We start from the raw sequence: 17,500 nt of genomic DNA on the forward strand, positions 1-17,500 counted from the left end.
ATATATATATATATATATATATATATATATATATATATATTCATTTGGTTTTTAGAAAGAATTTGAATTTTTCCTTCTATCTATAGGTAACGAAACACTTTGATAGAAAAATTAATTTTTATTCGTTAGAAAAAGCACGCATACACACACACACGCACACACACACACACACACACACACACACACACACAGACACTGATAAACATATCCCAAAAAACAACCATAGGCTAGATATAAAGTTTCACATCAACAAAACATTCTATTGTAAAAGGCAATAGTTATAAAGTTCACTTTCTTCTTCTTAGATAGACACTATTAGCGTTTCCGTTTTTCTTCTTATATAATTTTTATATGATTTCATTAGGCTTATTTATGAACATCTCAAAATGGGTATTTACTTTTTTTTATTTATTGCGGATTTATGTTTTGGGATTTTCTTTTAAGAATTATTGTGACTCATAATCAAATCTTCAGTCCAATTTAAATTATATGTTTTTTTAAATCTTTGAATTTAATTAAGAGTATTTTTCTCTTAATTGGGCATCAGTTACTTTACTTAGGGATATCAGATATTCTATCAAATGTGGAAACAAGTAAATCTATAAAAGTTCCTGATTATGAAAATTAGACAACTTTCTATTAACTTTAGGAATAGTTAATGTACCAAATATTGGTATCCTGGAATTTTCATAGGTTAAATAACACATTTTCTTTCTTAATATTGTTATTAGAAAGTTTCACTACCAGTAATTGATTGATAGAAAGGAAAACTGAATCATTAAGACAATTATTTGTTATGTTTCTGCATCTGTGATGATATTCTAAGTGCACCATAGTAATGGATGTTTTTGATCAACATAGTTTAATAACAGAACCATTATTCTGAAAATACACAAGAAACTAATTATTAAAAAATAGTTAGATAAATAGTTAGATAAATTGTTTAGTTTTCTGAAAACCAATGTTTTTCTGAGTATCCCTGAGTGAGTGTTTTAGTATTCAAGAAAATTAGTTTTATTAATTGGCCTTTGTTGAGTATAACTTTGAAGCCGATATGGTAATCTTGGAGGGCAATATATAGCTACTGGACTCGCTTAAAATTAATCATGTGAATGATGGCTCTATATTCTAGAGTATATCTAACATTGTTTTTAAAGGAATGTTTTTTTTTTTTTTTTTTTTTTTTTTTTTTTTTTTTTTTTTTTTTTAAGTATATTACTGTAATTTAGACATTAATTACTCCCTAATATGCATGGTAGAAGTACTTCTGGACAAATAATTTGGAATTAGTTGCCCATCCTTCGGGGAATAACTTGTAACTGGTTGGCCTACGCTAGGTGAATAATTTTGGACGAGTTTATTTCCTTTAGTTGAATAAGTAGGGACTGGTGAATATGTAGAGACAAGTTGACCATCATTCGGAGATGTGTAAGAAGCCACAGGCTGCTTGAGCGTTGTAACTGTTGATATATTTTCTTTTGATTCATGTAGTGTTTGGGTATTCGAAACGATGCGTTGCGTATCTGGAGAGATCCTATTGGATGTTACGCCACTCATATCGTCTATGGTTTGTACGCTGCTCATGTAGTCTTGCGGCCAATCATGCTGGGATTCCACTTCAAAGGCTGTGGCTAGGTTGCTATGCATTGTGATGGAAGGCCTCAAGGGTCCATAATGCCCTAGGGAATATATTGTCTTACAATTGTCTCCAGACGAGTGCAACTGGATGTCATTCCCACTCTCGCTATTCGCGTCCTGCGAGCCTTTGGCGAGGCTCTGGCGGTTGGCCTTATTTCGATAATAAACGGTAGTAAGAACCAAGATATTTAGGGTTATCAAAGAGCAGGCAATGGCCACTGTCACGTTCAGTGCAGTCGTGTATGGGAAATCCTTCCCCATTTGACTCAGCTTATCCAAATTACCTGATTCACTAACTTGGTTTTTGTTAGCCTTAGCTACAATTGTCAAGTTATGGGGTGTATTTGTTGGGCCACTGAAGGTTGGAGTGACTGGGCTAGATGGAAAGCCATCTGTTAAGTTATACTGACCTGTTGATTCAGGGTATAAACCAGACTGGAGATCAGTTGGTAATCTGTGGAAGTTTTTATCTGGGCCGTACCGAGAACCCACTCGTTCCAGGCCAGGAAGTAGCCATGACCACAAGGCTACTTTTCCAGCACGGTAGTGGTCACGTACAAAGTTCTGTGTTCCTGGAATAAAATAAACATATATGAATAACTAAAAGAAATTATACGAAAAATAGGATACGATATCTATAGAAGATATATTCCTTAAATATAATATATATGTTTTGTCTACTTGTTGCTAAGAATAAATAGTTTTATGAATTTATCCCCGAATACTAGTTGTATGTTACAGCTTCATAAGCTATTACAAATAAAAACCAAACACTTGAATTTACATAAGGAGAGTTTCTGGGAAGGCTAAGTATGAAATTTATGTTGATGATCAGAATTATATCATGTAATCTTAGAAGTACTATCATTTAATTTATTAAAATCATCATCAGTTAAATATTATAATCTAATTAAGGTTCTATAGTTTTGTGAAGTACATTGAGAAAGTTATGTTTTACTAGTTTAGTTAAATGATATTCATAGGAGTTGGGTTATTGAAGAGAGAGAGAGAGAGAGAGAGAGAGAGAGAGAGAGAGAGAGAGAGAGAGAGAGAGAGAGAGAGAGAGAGAGAGAGAGAGAAAGAGAGAGAGAGTGGAATGTTGAAATCTAGATCATAGGATTTCATATATAGAAAATAAATTGATTATTCAATAATAAAAAAGTTATCATGAAGAAATAAAATAATTTAAAAAATATGAATAAATCTACTTTCCTGAACTAAGGTTATATATCTAGAAAATATTTAAAATCGCTTTATCATTATATCTGTGAGGGAATACAGCCCCACAAAAATAGGGACCTCACCTATTTGAAAGTATCTCTGAGAGCCTGGATCATATTTGGGCCATATCTGCTCTTCAGAAGTTATGTCGTTTGCACTCTCGGACATCTTAGCTGTAGAGACTGTGTCTTTTGGATGTCTGGAAAAGGAACATTGAGGTTTGAATTGATAAACTAAGGATAATATCAATGATATACAATGAATATGTATAATTTATATATAAATAAAAATGTTTATATATATATACATATATATATATATATATATATATATATATATATATATATATATATATATATATATATATATATATATATATATATACATATATATATATATATATATATATATATATATATATATAATATATATATATATATGTGTGTGTGTGTATGTGTTTGTGTGGGTATATATATATATATATATATATATATATATATATATATATATATATATATATATATATATATATATATATATATATATACATATATATATATATATATATATATATATATATATATATATATATATGTATATATATATATATATATATATATATATATATATATATATATATATATATATTATATATGTATACATATACATATAAATTTGTGTGCTAATGTTAATATATAAAAATTCTAAATAACTCATAGTTACTTTTGAAAAGTTATTATGTCTGTTTATTTGTGTTTATTGTACCAACCGTGTGTCACAAAATTGTACATAATTATTTTGTATATATTATGCTTGTATATGCGCTCTTCCCTCGCACTAAAAAGAACCTGAATGATCATGTCTCCGGTTTTGCTCTATAACATTGTCTGTCTCTCGAACATGTTATGTCCTGTAGCCTTGAGGTTTTGTATATAAAGGAGAGTGTCCCTTAATAAAAAACTCAGTTGATTGCATCCTGCCTTTGAGTTCACGACCTTCTCCTTCGGCTCGTCACATTGGTGACCCCGGAGTGACTCGCTCCTCCCGCCTCCCCATCCCCCCTCCGCCTCTCACTGTTACTATGACGCCGTCAACGCATACCTTCTGCAGCAGTACTCGCCGTCGCCAGCTGCCCGTATAGCAACGCCTTTTCAGCTCTCTCAACAACCTTTGGAGGACAAAAAGAATTCGCTCACCCTCGGGAAAATGACCAGTATTACTCGCCTACAACCTGCCGCACACGGCTCTCCTCGTGAGGTGAACCTAGTTCGTGCCCTTATGGACAGCCACTTCAAAACCTCCATCAACGCTTCGACTCGAGACGAAGAGGACACCTATTCAACTTCAACTGAAGCTGACGTGAATGCCGTAGGACACGCCTATGAATGCCGTAGGCCTATGCATGCGGTAGAACACACGCCTATGAATGCCGTAGGACACACTCGCCTATGAATGCCGTAGGACACGCCTATGAATGCCTTAGGCCTATGAATTCCGTAGGACACACGCCTATGAATGCCGTAGGACACACTCGCCTATGAATGCCGTAGGACACGCCTATGAATGCCGTAGGACACACACGCCTTTGAATGCCGTAGGACACACTCGCCTACCCCGTGACGAGCCGGAGCGGCAACACAGCCACCCATCATCCACCACTCGCTCGCACCCCAACCATCGACTTCTACAGCCACTCACTGCCGCTAATCGTCACAGTTTTTACTACTACCTCTCCAGATTCAGGGCACCTATTTAACATGTTCAGTATGTCATTTTTAGAGGGGAAGCCATGTACCAACCGTGTGTCACAAAATTGTACATAATTATTTTGTATATATTATGCTTGTATCTGCGCTCTTCCCTCGCACTAAAAAGAACCTGAATGATCATGTCTCCGGTTTTGCTCTGTAACATTGTCTGTCTCTCGAACATGTTATGTCCTGTTGCCTTGAGGTTTTGTATATAAAGGAGAGTGTTCCTTAATAAAAAACTCAGTTGATTGCATCCTGCCTTTGAGTTCACAACCCTCTCTCGTCACCGTCACATTATATTGAATTCTAAGATTTGAATAAACTTAATATAATCATTAAGAAGCAATACAGTGAAATATTCTACCTATTTAAATCATCGTATTGACTATGTTATGAATAATCAAAATATATTTCATTCTAAATGACAGATATTTATAATATTATACATCAGGATTACGGGAAATATAAACATCAAATAAAATATGAATAAATATCAAATTCAACTGAATCTCCTCACCCTAATTTGATGAAATTACTCCACATTGATATGAAGGATTTGCTGAGTGTGACGTCCATCTTAGTGAAGTTATAACTTGAGGCCAAAGGTCCAAGAGCGCCCAGAGGACCACCAAAGACGTACGCCAGCTCCTTCAGGAGAAGACTCTCCTTTCCAGACTTTGGGAAAGATAATTAGTTCAAATTTAAAGCTTTATTGTAGTAATAACTAAATTGAAAAATAATAATTTGAATGGAAGAGGAATATATGATTTTATTTATATTATGATTCTTTTATTGGTATTTATTATTTAATATTTTCATGAATATTATTTGCATGATTTGGATACATACATCTCTAATCTATGGATGATATTCAAAAACTTTCTGTAGATTATTAAAGATTCTCATTAATAATATGTACCATATTTTTTTATTTTACATATAAATCTAATCAATCCATATCGACGTACATCTGCAACTTCTTCCCCCAACACGTAGAGATAAGATGATCGGGAAGTCGTGTAGAGCTGCTTAGCAAGATCTATGATCGGCGAGACGATATTCGCATCGTGAAGGCCTTGGCCGGTTGAGTCCCTGATGCTGATTGGTTGATGGAGGGATCTCGACCAATCAGTGTACTCGGCTGTGATGGCTAACATTATTTCCTGTGGGGAGATGAAAAGACTCCATGTGAAGTATATTTTTATTATTAGATTGTATAGTTTATATGTGTGTAGTCCAGGTGATAATAATAATAATAATAATAATAATAATAATAATAATAATAATAATAATAATAATAATAATAATAATAATAATAATAATAATAATAATGCCCACCTGCAGATGATAACGATAGTTATTGACGACGAAGGATCTCAGCAGATCCTCCCTATAGTCAGCGTCGAATCCTCCCTGGAATTCTTGCTGACTCAGGATGTCAAGGAGGTTGGTAGCTGCCATTCCTAGAAGGAGGTCAACTGGAGTTCGACCTTCCTTGCCTTTGAAGTCAAGAGGAAAAGAAAAAAAAAAAAATCCTTATTTTCTGTTTATAGTTGAGTGATTAAGAATATTACTTGGTAAAGACAAATGGAGATATTTAAGATATACGAATAAGTACTTGGGTGCAAGTTAATCTTTTCTTTTAGTTTAGAAATTAGGAATTTTATTCTGTTTAAACGTATGTATTCATTATGCAAGAATTTCAGTTCGTAACTGTATTTATCTGTGTATATAAAATAAGAACAACAACAACAACAACAACAACAACAAAAGCAGCTGTGTCTAGAACTCTGCAGGACATTGGCCAAATCCTTGTTCTTATTCATGACTGTGGTTTCGCTAGTTTTCAGCACCACGCTTGCCAACTGCGAATTGGTGATGGTGGGAGATTTATGACTGATTGCTTACAGCAGATATAGCTATTGTGAGTAGCCATAGTACAGCTTTGTTGAACATGGCCATACAATAAACCTTTTATCACGTTAAGGTAATCCCACTCACGAAGGGAGGTGTATATATATATATATATATATATATATATATATATATATATATATATATATATATATATATATATATATACGTAAATTTGTATATATATATATATATATATATATATATATATATATATATATATATGTAAATTTATATATATATATATATATATATATATATATATATATATATATATATATATATATATATATATATATATATATATATATATATGTATACATATATATATATATATATATATATATATATATATATATATATATATATACTGTATATATAAATATGTATATATATATATATATATATATATATAAAATTTTAGATACATATATATTATAAATATGTATATTTATATATATATATATATATATATATATATATATATATATATATATATATATATATATATATATATATATATATATATATATATATATATATATATATATATATATATATATATATATATATATATATGTATATTAGCCTGTGTGGATAGAGTTATGTATATGTGATATACATATACGGGTTTCATGTATTATCCATCTCATGCATTATTAGTTACGACCTTAAATAGCTTTTAAAATAAATAATATATATATATATATATATATATATATATATATATATATATATATGCCTGTGTGTATAGAGTTGTATATATGTAATGTTATACACCTATGGGTTTCAGCTGTATTATCTGTCTCATGTTTTTGAGTATGAGTTAACAAACATATCAAATCCATCTACGAAAATTTAAAAGTAAAACTTACCCATTTTGCTCTGATGGTTTTTCCAGTCAGGTTTGATAGTGACACCATCAATGCTGGGGCCAACAGCCACTTGAAACTTGGATGTCTTTAGTTCAACCTTTAAGAACATTATCTTGACGTTATTTCCTTTTTATAAAGGTTATAACTCTCTCTAAATCATATTTGATATTTGGGTAAAAATATTTATGTTGAGGTTTTTTATTGGTCTTTCGTGATATTCATTTAAGTTTTATTATACTGAAATGAAAAAAAAAAATTTATTGTGAAAAAAAAATGCTTGAATTATTTTATCTTTTATATATAACTTACTTTCTATGAATATAATACTCATCAGCAATATGAAAAAAGAAACTAATTACAGTATGATTATTTGAATATTGATAAAAAAAGTCACTAAGTAATTAATGAAATTATTAGTGCATATATTTTCCCTCTGTATTGGATGTTTTCTTCAAGTAAAAACAGAAAAAGAAAAAAAGAAGTTACAATTCATTAGTCTTTCTACCCATTTACTTTCCATTTAGCTTACTTGCTTTGTGTGATCTCTATGGAGGTATATTGCCAGAGGCAGAATAATCACTAAAAACTGCAATATTTACTATGTACATTGGTTTTTTCTGTTACATTAGGCAGTATATTAATAAAAAAAAAGGTTCCTATATTTCTAGAATATCATATGATTGGAAATAGTATACGCTACAATAGTATTGTCTAAAGTTGAATAATCATCCCTTTTCTTTTCGATGGACTTATGGGTATGGTTAAGAAACATATCAACTTGTAATATAAAACTAATAAAGTAATTGAAATTTTGTCGGGTTATATAGACTAGTAATAAACCATTCATTCTTAATTCATCTCCAACATAATTTCACCTGCAATATGTCGTGCAGAGGCCTCTTCCTCAGACACTGGAGAAGATTTTCATAGTGGCGAAAGAGGTCGTTTGGAACAGGGCAGTCCAGCTGGGTGGCTACATCGAAGGCGTGTCCGTATGGGTCCCGGACTAAAGCCCAGGGACTGAGTGCAGATCCTGACATCAGAATTGCTCGCTTGAACAGACCTGCTCCTGATGACCAAGGGAGAAGGATTGGCCGAAGGATATTTTGGTAGGAATGATTCTATGGTCTTACGTTTTTAGAAGGCGGTCAATCTATATGTTTTTGGTACAATTTTGGTATATATATATATATATATATATATATATATATATATATATATATATATATATATATATATATATATATATATATATATATACATATATATATATATATATATATATATATATATATATATATATATATATATATATATATATATATATATATATATATATACCAAAGGCACTATTGGGGGTTAGCCGACATCAACAAAGAAACAAAACAAAAAGGGGACCTCTACTCTCTACGTTCCTTCAGCCTAACCAGGGACTCAACCGAGTTCAGCTGGTACTGCTAGGGTGCCACAGCCCAACCTCCCACATTATCCACCACAGATGAAGCTTCATGATGCTGAATCCCCTACTGCTGCTACCTCCGCGGTCATCTAAGGCACCGGAGGAAGCAGCAGGGCCTACCGGAACTGCGTCACAATCGCTCGCCATTCATTCCTATTGCTAGCACGCTCTCTTGCCTCTCTCAAATCTATCCTCCTATCACCTAGAGCTTTCTTTACACCATCCATCCACCCAAACCTTGGCCTTCCTCTTGTACTTCTCCCATCAACTCTCGCATTCATCACCTTCTTTAGCAGACAACCATTTTCCATTCTCTCAACATGGCCAAACCACCTTAACACATTCATATCGACTCTAGCCGCTAACTCATTTCTTACACCCGTTCTCTCCCTCACCACTTCGTTCCTAACCCTATCTACTCGAGACACACCAGCCATACTCCTTAGACACTTCATCTCAAACACATTCAATTTCTGTCTCTCCATCACTTTCATTCCCAACAACTCCGATCCATACATCACAGTTGGTACAATCACTTTCTCATATAGAACTCTCTTTACATTCATGCCCAACCCTCTATTTTTTACTACTCCCTTAACTGCCCCCAACACTTTGCAACCTTCATTCACTCTCTGACGTACATCTGCTTCCACTCCACCATTTGCTGCAACAACAGACCCCAAGTACCTAAACTGATCCACCTCCTCAAGTAACTCTCCATTCAACATGACATTCAACCTTGCACCACCTTCCCTTCTCGTACATCTCATAACATTACTCTTACTCATATTAACTCTCAACTTCCTTCTCTCACACACCCTTCCGAATTCTGTCACTAGTCGGTTAAGCTTCTCTTCTGTGTCTGCTACCGGTACAGTATCATCCGCAAACAACAACTGATTTACCTCCCATTCATGGTCATTCTCGCCTACCAGTTTTATTCCTCGTCCAAGCACTCGAGCATTCACCTCTCTCACCACTCCATCAACATACAAGTTAAACAACCACGGCGACATCACACATCCCTGTCTCAGCCCCACTCTCACCGGAAACCAATCACTCACTTCATTTCCTATTCTAACACATGCTTTACTACCTTTGTAGAAACTTATCACTGCTTGCAACAACCTTCCACCAACTCCATATAACCTCATCACATTCCACATTGCTTCCCTATCAACTCTATCATATGCTTTCTCCAGATCCATAAACGCAACATTCACCTCCTTACCTTTTGCTAAATATTTCTCGCATATCTGCCTAACTGTAAAAATGTTATTCATACAACCCCTACCTCTTCTAAAACCACCCTGTACTTCCAAGATTGCATTCTCTGTTTTATCCTTAATCCTATTAATCATTACTCTACCATACACTTTTCCAACTACACTCAACAAACTAATACTTCTTGAATTACAACACTCATGTACATCTCCCTTACCCTTATATAGTGGTACAATACATGCACAAACCCAATCTACTGGTACCATTGATAACACAAAACACATATTAAACAATCTCACCACCCATTCAAGTACAGTCACACCCCCCTCCTTCAACATCTCAGCTTTCACACCATCCATACCAGATGCTTTTCCTACTCTCGTTTCATCTACTGCTCTCCTCACTTCCTCTATTGTAATCTCTCTCTCATTCTCATTTCCCATCACTGGCACCTCAACACCTGGAACAGCAATTATATATGCCTCCCTATTATCCTCAACATTCAGCAAACTTTCAGAATATTTCGCCCACCTTTTCCTTGCCACCTCTCCTTTTAACAACCTTCCATTTCCATCGTTCACGAGCTCTTCAATTCTTGCGCCAGCCTTCCTTACTCTCTTCACTTCTTTCCAAAACTTCTTCTTATTATCTTCATATGACTGACCCAATCCCTGACCCCACCTCAGGTCAGCTGCCCTCTTTGCCTCATGTACCTTGCGCTTTACTTCCACATTTTTCTCTCCATATTTTTCATACTTCTCTATACTATTATTCTGCAGCTATTCTTCAAAAGCCCTTTTTTTCTCTTCCACTTTTACCTTCACTCCTTCATTCCACCATTCACTGCCCTTCCTCATGCTGCCTCCAACAACCTTCTTGCCACATACATCACTTGCAATCCCAACAAAATTTTCTTTTGCTAACTTCCACTCCTCCTATAAATTACCAGTTTCTCTTACTCTCACCTTGTCATATGCCATTTTCAACCTTTCATGATATTTACTTTTTACCCCCGATTTTATTAGCTCTTCAACCCTCACTAGCTCCCTTTTACATCCACCTACTCTATTCCCCCACTCTTTTGCTACAACTAATTTTCCTTCCACCAAAAAATTATCAGACATACCGTTAGCCATAACCCCAAAACACGTGCACGTCTTTCAATCTTCCAAACATTCTTTTAGTTATCAACACATAATCCATTAATGCCCTTTCTACTACTCTTCCATTTGCCACTATTACCCATGTATACTTATTTTTATCTTTCTTTTTATAAAAGCTAGCACTTATTACCATCTCTTGTACAACAAACATATCTACCAGTCTCACACCACTCTCATTTTCACCTGGTACGCCATACTTCCCAATGACACCTTCTACCTCTCCAGCAGCCTCTCTAGCATTTAAGTCACCCATGACAACTACATAATTCCTTCTACCCAGTCCTTCTACACACCTAGTTAATTCATTCCAGAACTCATTCCGCTCTTCTTCACTTTTCTCACTACCTGGCTCATACGCACTGACAAACGCCCAACATTCCCTACCCAACCTAATCCTTACCCACATTAACCTAGATGATATCTCCTTCCATTCCACTACTTTACCTCTCATCCATTCACTCAGCAATAAAGCCACACCCTCTCTCGCTCTTCCCCTTTCAATCCCAGACACTCTACCAGACATTTCACCAAACATCACTTCACATTTTCCTTTCATCTTTGTCTCACAAAAGGACAATACATCCATCCTTCTACTTCTAAACATACTTCCAATCTCACATCTTTTACTCTCTATCGTACTACATCCACGCACATTCAAACACCCCAAAACTATAGTGCGGGGAGCAGTTACTCTCCCCCCAGCTCCATCTCTTTGTCTTTGTCTCGTAGGATTTTTATACAGGAGAGGGGGTTCCAAGCCCCCTCGTCCCGTCCCTTTTAGTCGCCTCTTACGACACGCAGGGATAACGTTGGCGCTATTCTAATTTTTATATGCCCCCACGGCCACAGGGGGGATATATATATATATATATATATATATATATATAAATATATATATATATATATATATATATATATATATATATATATATCTACATCTATATATATATATATATATATATATATATATATATATATATATATATATATATATATATATATATATATATATATACTATTTCCAATATTATTAGATTACAGTAACGGCAGCAGCAATACTATCAGCATTAGAAGTAATCATGATATCAAATTTAACTCTTTGAAATATCCTACTAAATACCATTAACATCACGTCTTCCCTCCAACCACAAGCAACATCACCAAACGAATCTCTTAAAATCTTTGAAATTTTCCTTTGTCACAGAGAACAAGGTTTACTTACTAACTGACCTGTAGCAGCGGGCGATATGACAAGGTAGTTGAGGCAGGCGGCTCCCGTGCCGTGACCCATGACCGTGACCTGACCTGGGTCACCCCCGAAGCGGACGATGTTCTCTTGAACCCAGTGCAAGGCAGCCAGCTGGTCCATCAGGCCGTAGTTAGCTACGGTTGGGTGACCCACTGGGTCAGGGTTCGCGTTGTAAAAACCTGAAAAGTACAGAAATTGATGTATGTATGTATATGTACATCATTATTTTGCACATTTAGACTTTTTTTTTCGTATTCATATAAGCCATATATTATACTCCTCATTATATCTGGATTCTCTTTACTACGGGATCAGAGACCCAAGGGGGAATTAGCTTTAACATAATAGCCTCCGGAAAGCCGGGGAATCGAACCCGGCCTAATAAACTGAGGTTTCATCGACTTAGTAATTTACCCATGAAGAGCTGCTAAGTCAATGGATCCTCAGTTTCTTGGGCCCAGAATGTAGGAGATTAAAATATAATTTTCTTAGAGGAGGAGTTTTTTAATATAATATCAGTGGAAATAAATATATATTTCCTCCAAAATGGTTGCTTGACGAAATTATAATACCTAAATGGCCAAGAATATACATCATTACTTAGCAACGAATATACAATAAAAGTACTTACTAAGAATATATATCCTAAATTATCAAGAATATCCAAGTACCATACTTACCAAGAATTACAGCTTCACTTACCAAGTCAAAAACATTACCTAACAACTCCCCAACTTTACTTACCAAAAATATATAACCTTCTTACTAAGAATATACAACCTCACTTACTAAGAATATACAACCTTACTTACTAAGAATATATAGGAACCTCCCTTACCGAGAATGCCGACACGATAGTTGAGAGTGACCACAATGACCTTGCCCAGAGCTGCCAGAACTGATCCGTCGTAGAGACTTGAAGATCCCCACTCAAACGACTCTCCGTGGAGGAAAACGACCACTGGGTAGGCCATGAGAGCTACATCTGATAGGAGGGAAGCAGGGCTGTTAGGAGGGGTACTCGGATCTAGCAAATGGGGTTCTAGGGATACACAATGATATAAAGATCGTGTAAGAGGGCTGTATCTGCAAATTGTTGGGGGTGGAATCATGTCATTATCATCTGTTTAGAGAAATATAGACATTGACTATTACAGAATGGATATATGTATAGACTAACACACTCAAACACACAAACACACACATACACACACACACACACACGCACACACACACACACACACACACACACACATATATATATATATATATATATATATATATATATATATATATATATATGTATATATACATATATATATATATATATATATATATATATATATATATATTTATATATATATATATATATATATATATATATTTATATATATATATATATATATATATATATATATATATATATATATATATATATATATATATATATATATATATATATATATGTGTGTGTGTGTGTGTGTGTATATGTACACTCATATATATACATATACAGTATATATATATATATATATATATATATATATATATATATATATGTATATATATATATATATATATATATATATATATATATATATATATATATATATATATATATATATATATCCTAATTCCTTCCCTTAATATTATAAGCGTCGGCTCTGATAATCACGGCCGAATGAAACTCATCCAAAAGTCAATAAAAGTAATTCCAGAAATATTTTGAAATGAGTCATTGTCAGGAAAAGAAATTTTGATTAATATTTTTCTCTCATCTGTTTCACATAAACTTCATTTAATCCTTTAGTATAAAAGGCTGAAAACCAAAAGTTTACTTTTCATTATGAAAAGGGTTACGAATGAGAAAGAAAAAAAGATCCTTTGTATATTTTTTCAGTTTTTTTTTATTAAAATTTGAATTATTTTTACCATTATTATCTGATTTACTTTAATATTTTCTAGGATATTTTAGTAACATTACTAAATAAAAGAATTTATTATTCCTCGTAAAAGCTTTTTAATTGAACTTTATATAAATTTATATTAATATATTAACCAAACATAATTTTATCCATGATATTTTAGTAGTATTAATAAACAGAAGAAAGTATTTTTCTTAATAAACTTTTCTTTTATCGTAATTTTAATCATTCATATTATGTTACTAATTCTCCTTAATTACATATATATATATATATATATATATATATATATATATATATATATATATATATATATATATATATATATATATTTATATATATATACGTATATACACACACACACACACACATATATATATATATATATATATATATATATATATATATATATATATATATATATATATATATATATATATATATATATATATATATATATATATATATTATAAACTCATTTTTAAATGGATTAACTTATAATATATGATGTATTTTTTCTCCTATATCTTACTTCTCTTAATATAAATATTGCTGGTAGATGAGTAGGGGGCATGATTATTCAATTGTAATTATTTTATAAAAAGTAAAATTAAATAGAATTTTTAAAATTAGAATGCATAAAAGTTAGAGTATTAGAAGCTTAAAAGGTATTAAGAAATATGAAATGTTATTGCTAAATAAATTATGATTTAATTTAATTTTTTCCCACTAAAATAGGCTTAAATGATTGAACCTGTATATAACAAAGTAAGGAAATATATGGGAAAAAATATTATATAAATTCTTTTTTTTTTAAGTTAACGTGAACTAAATACAATTATGAATAATGAAATGATGAAAGAAGCAGGTTCTATTTTATTATCATTTTGAAATATGATTTCAAGAAATGAATTATTCATATCTCAATTCATTCTTGGAAGACTAAGACAAGACGGAATATCCCTGCTTGATTTGTAAATGATTATTTTAATTCTGTTACTCTGGAACTCATGAAGAAGGCTGATGTTTTTCGTCGTGGGAAGGAAGCATATATTTTGACAGAAAATACCATGACAAAAGGGTCTTAATTGAGAGAGAGAGAGAGAGAGAGAGAGAGAGAGAGAGAGAGAGAGAGAGAGAGAGAGAGAGAGAGAGAGAGAGAGAGAGAGAGAGAGAGACAGTGTTACTCATTATGGAAAATCAGACGAAGGCTTCAGACATGTCCAAAGTCATGTCCGGGGTTTAGCCATTTTCATCACCATTGACGGACACTGCAGATTTGTGATGGTATACTAGCAAACCAAGCTAGTATAGGTGGCCATTACTAGTATAGCTTTGCTGAACATGGTGATATTTAAACAATTTCACCATTATATGGTATTTTTATCAATATATGTATTATATATGTATATATATATATATATATATATATATATATATATATATATATGTGTGTGTGTGTACATAAATATATATATGTATATGTATATATATATATATATATATATATATATATATATATATATATATATATATATATATATATATATATCGTGTATATAAATGTATATATATATATATATATATATATATATATATATATATATATATATATATATATATATATAATTATATATATGTGTGTACATATATATATATATATATAATTATATATATTTGTGTACATATATATATACATATATATATATATATATATATATATATATATATATATATATATATATATATATATATATAAATATATATATATATATATATATATATATATATATATATATATAGATATATATATATATATATATATATATTTATGTATGTATGTGTGTTTGCGCATGTGTATGTATGTATGTACACTCAGCTCAATATGTTTTGCATTTGGAAAAACAGTATATGTTTCTTGATTATTACCTTTTCGGGGAATGATATTATCCAATGAAAAATCTGATTTATCTCTAAGCAGATAAATTAAGTTTCCCTCAAAAAGGTTAGCTTGTTAATATCATCTCAGTAAACAAAATAAAAATATCATCAATAAAGTTTTCCGATCAAAAAGTTCTTATAAAAAATAGTTCAATAAATATAAGACTCCTATAATAAGAATTATTTTTAGAAGATGTATACTTTCTTGTCTTGGGTGATTCAATAATATTTATATCATCATGAAGTTTGATGTTTCATCAATAATTGATTGAAAAATTTTTAATAAAAATTATATAAAAAGTATATTTTAAGTTATGAAATTTCTATTTTCTTTTTATAAAACCTAAAAAACTTTTCACATGGCAATAAATAATATGATAAAATTATTTGATTTATTTGATGGTAGATTGCATATATCTTCAGAATTTTTTTTCAATATGTTTAGGTAAAGATATTATCTTAATAAAAGTTATTAATAAATGTCTAAGTGTCAAAGTTATTTATAGTTCTATATATTATTTCAAGATTTATACTTTAGAAATATGCTAACACGTTACTATTAATCTATCTTTTATAAAAGTAAGTAGAAATAGAAATGTATATTTTTCCAATGAATTAATTATTATTTTTTTCTTATTAGAATATATAAGGTTGGAATAATTTTACTGATAAACGTTTGTGCTTAATTCATTAAAAAAAACCCTATCAAACGATTTTTGTGAACAATCTCTCTATTTATCTAATATATATTCCATTAGTTCTTATAGGCTCTATACTAGAAAAATAATGTTTATAACCAAATATGTTCTTTAATTCCTTAAAAAGACATGCAATTTTTCTTTTGAACAGTCCTTCTGATTAATTATCATTTTTAGTTAGCTTTTATCGAAATATATACCATGAAAATTCTTTTATTGATAACATTTTCAGCAGAATTCCTTAAAGAAAAACAAAAGGTCTGAATAGTTTTCTTCTTTTAGCTGAACATCGAAAATTCTTGTACCAATTAAAGAACTTTTTTTCTTTTTATCTTGGAAACCTACTCCAGCATCTATCATCTAAAATTCCATTTCATCTCCTGATATTCCCAGAGGGAAAAATCTCCCTGAAAGAAAAGAGGAGCATCATCCTACTGTAAAA

The 17,500-nt window shown here is 31.6% G+C and overlaps 1 protein-coding gene across 1 annotated transcript in view; it reads right to left on the reverse strand.

The window, feature by feature from the left end:
• Positions 1-1,236: 1,236 nt before the first annotated feature.
• Positions 1,237-17,500, reverse strand: part of LOC137626931 (neuroligin-4, X-linked-like) — a 72,362-nt gene continuing 56,098 nt past the window's right edge. Inside the window, exons 2-10 of the mRNA XM_068357916.1 lie at positions 13,333-13,479; positions 12,476-12,673; positions 8,275-8,468; positions 7,400-7,496; positions 5,949-6,109; positions 5,579-5,773; positions 5,128-5,285; positions 2,943-3,058; positions 1,237-2,210 (exon numbers count right to left, since the gene is read on the reverse strand). Coding sequence (XP_068214017.1) covers positions 1,237-2,210; positions 2,943-3,058; positions 5,128-5,285; positions 5,579-5,773; positions 5,949-6,109; positions 7,400-7,496; positions 8,275-8,468; positions 12,476-12,673; positions 13,333-13,479 — 2,240 coding nt within the window. The remainder of the gene's footprint in view (positions 2,211-2,942; positions 3,059-5,127; positions 5,286-5,578; positions 5,774-5,948; positions 6,110-7,399; positions 7,497-8,274; positions 8,469-12,475; positions 12,674-13,332; positions 13,480-17,500) is intronic.

Source organism: Palaemon carinicauda, chromosome 34 (genome assembly GCF_036898095.1).
Source record: "Palaemon carinicauda isolate YSFRI2023 chromosome 34, ASM3689809v2, whole genome shotgun sequence".
Taxonomy (NCBI): domain Eukaryota; kingdom Metazoa; phylum Arthropoda; class Malacostraca; order Decapoda; family Palaemonidae; genus Palaemon; species Palaemon carinicauda.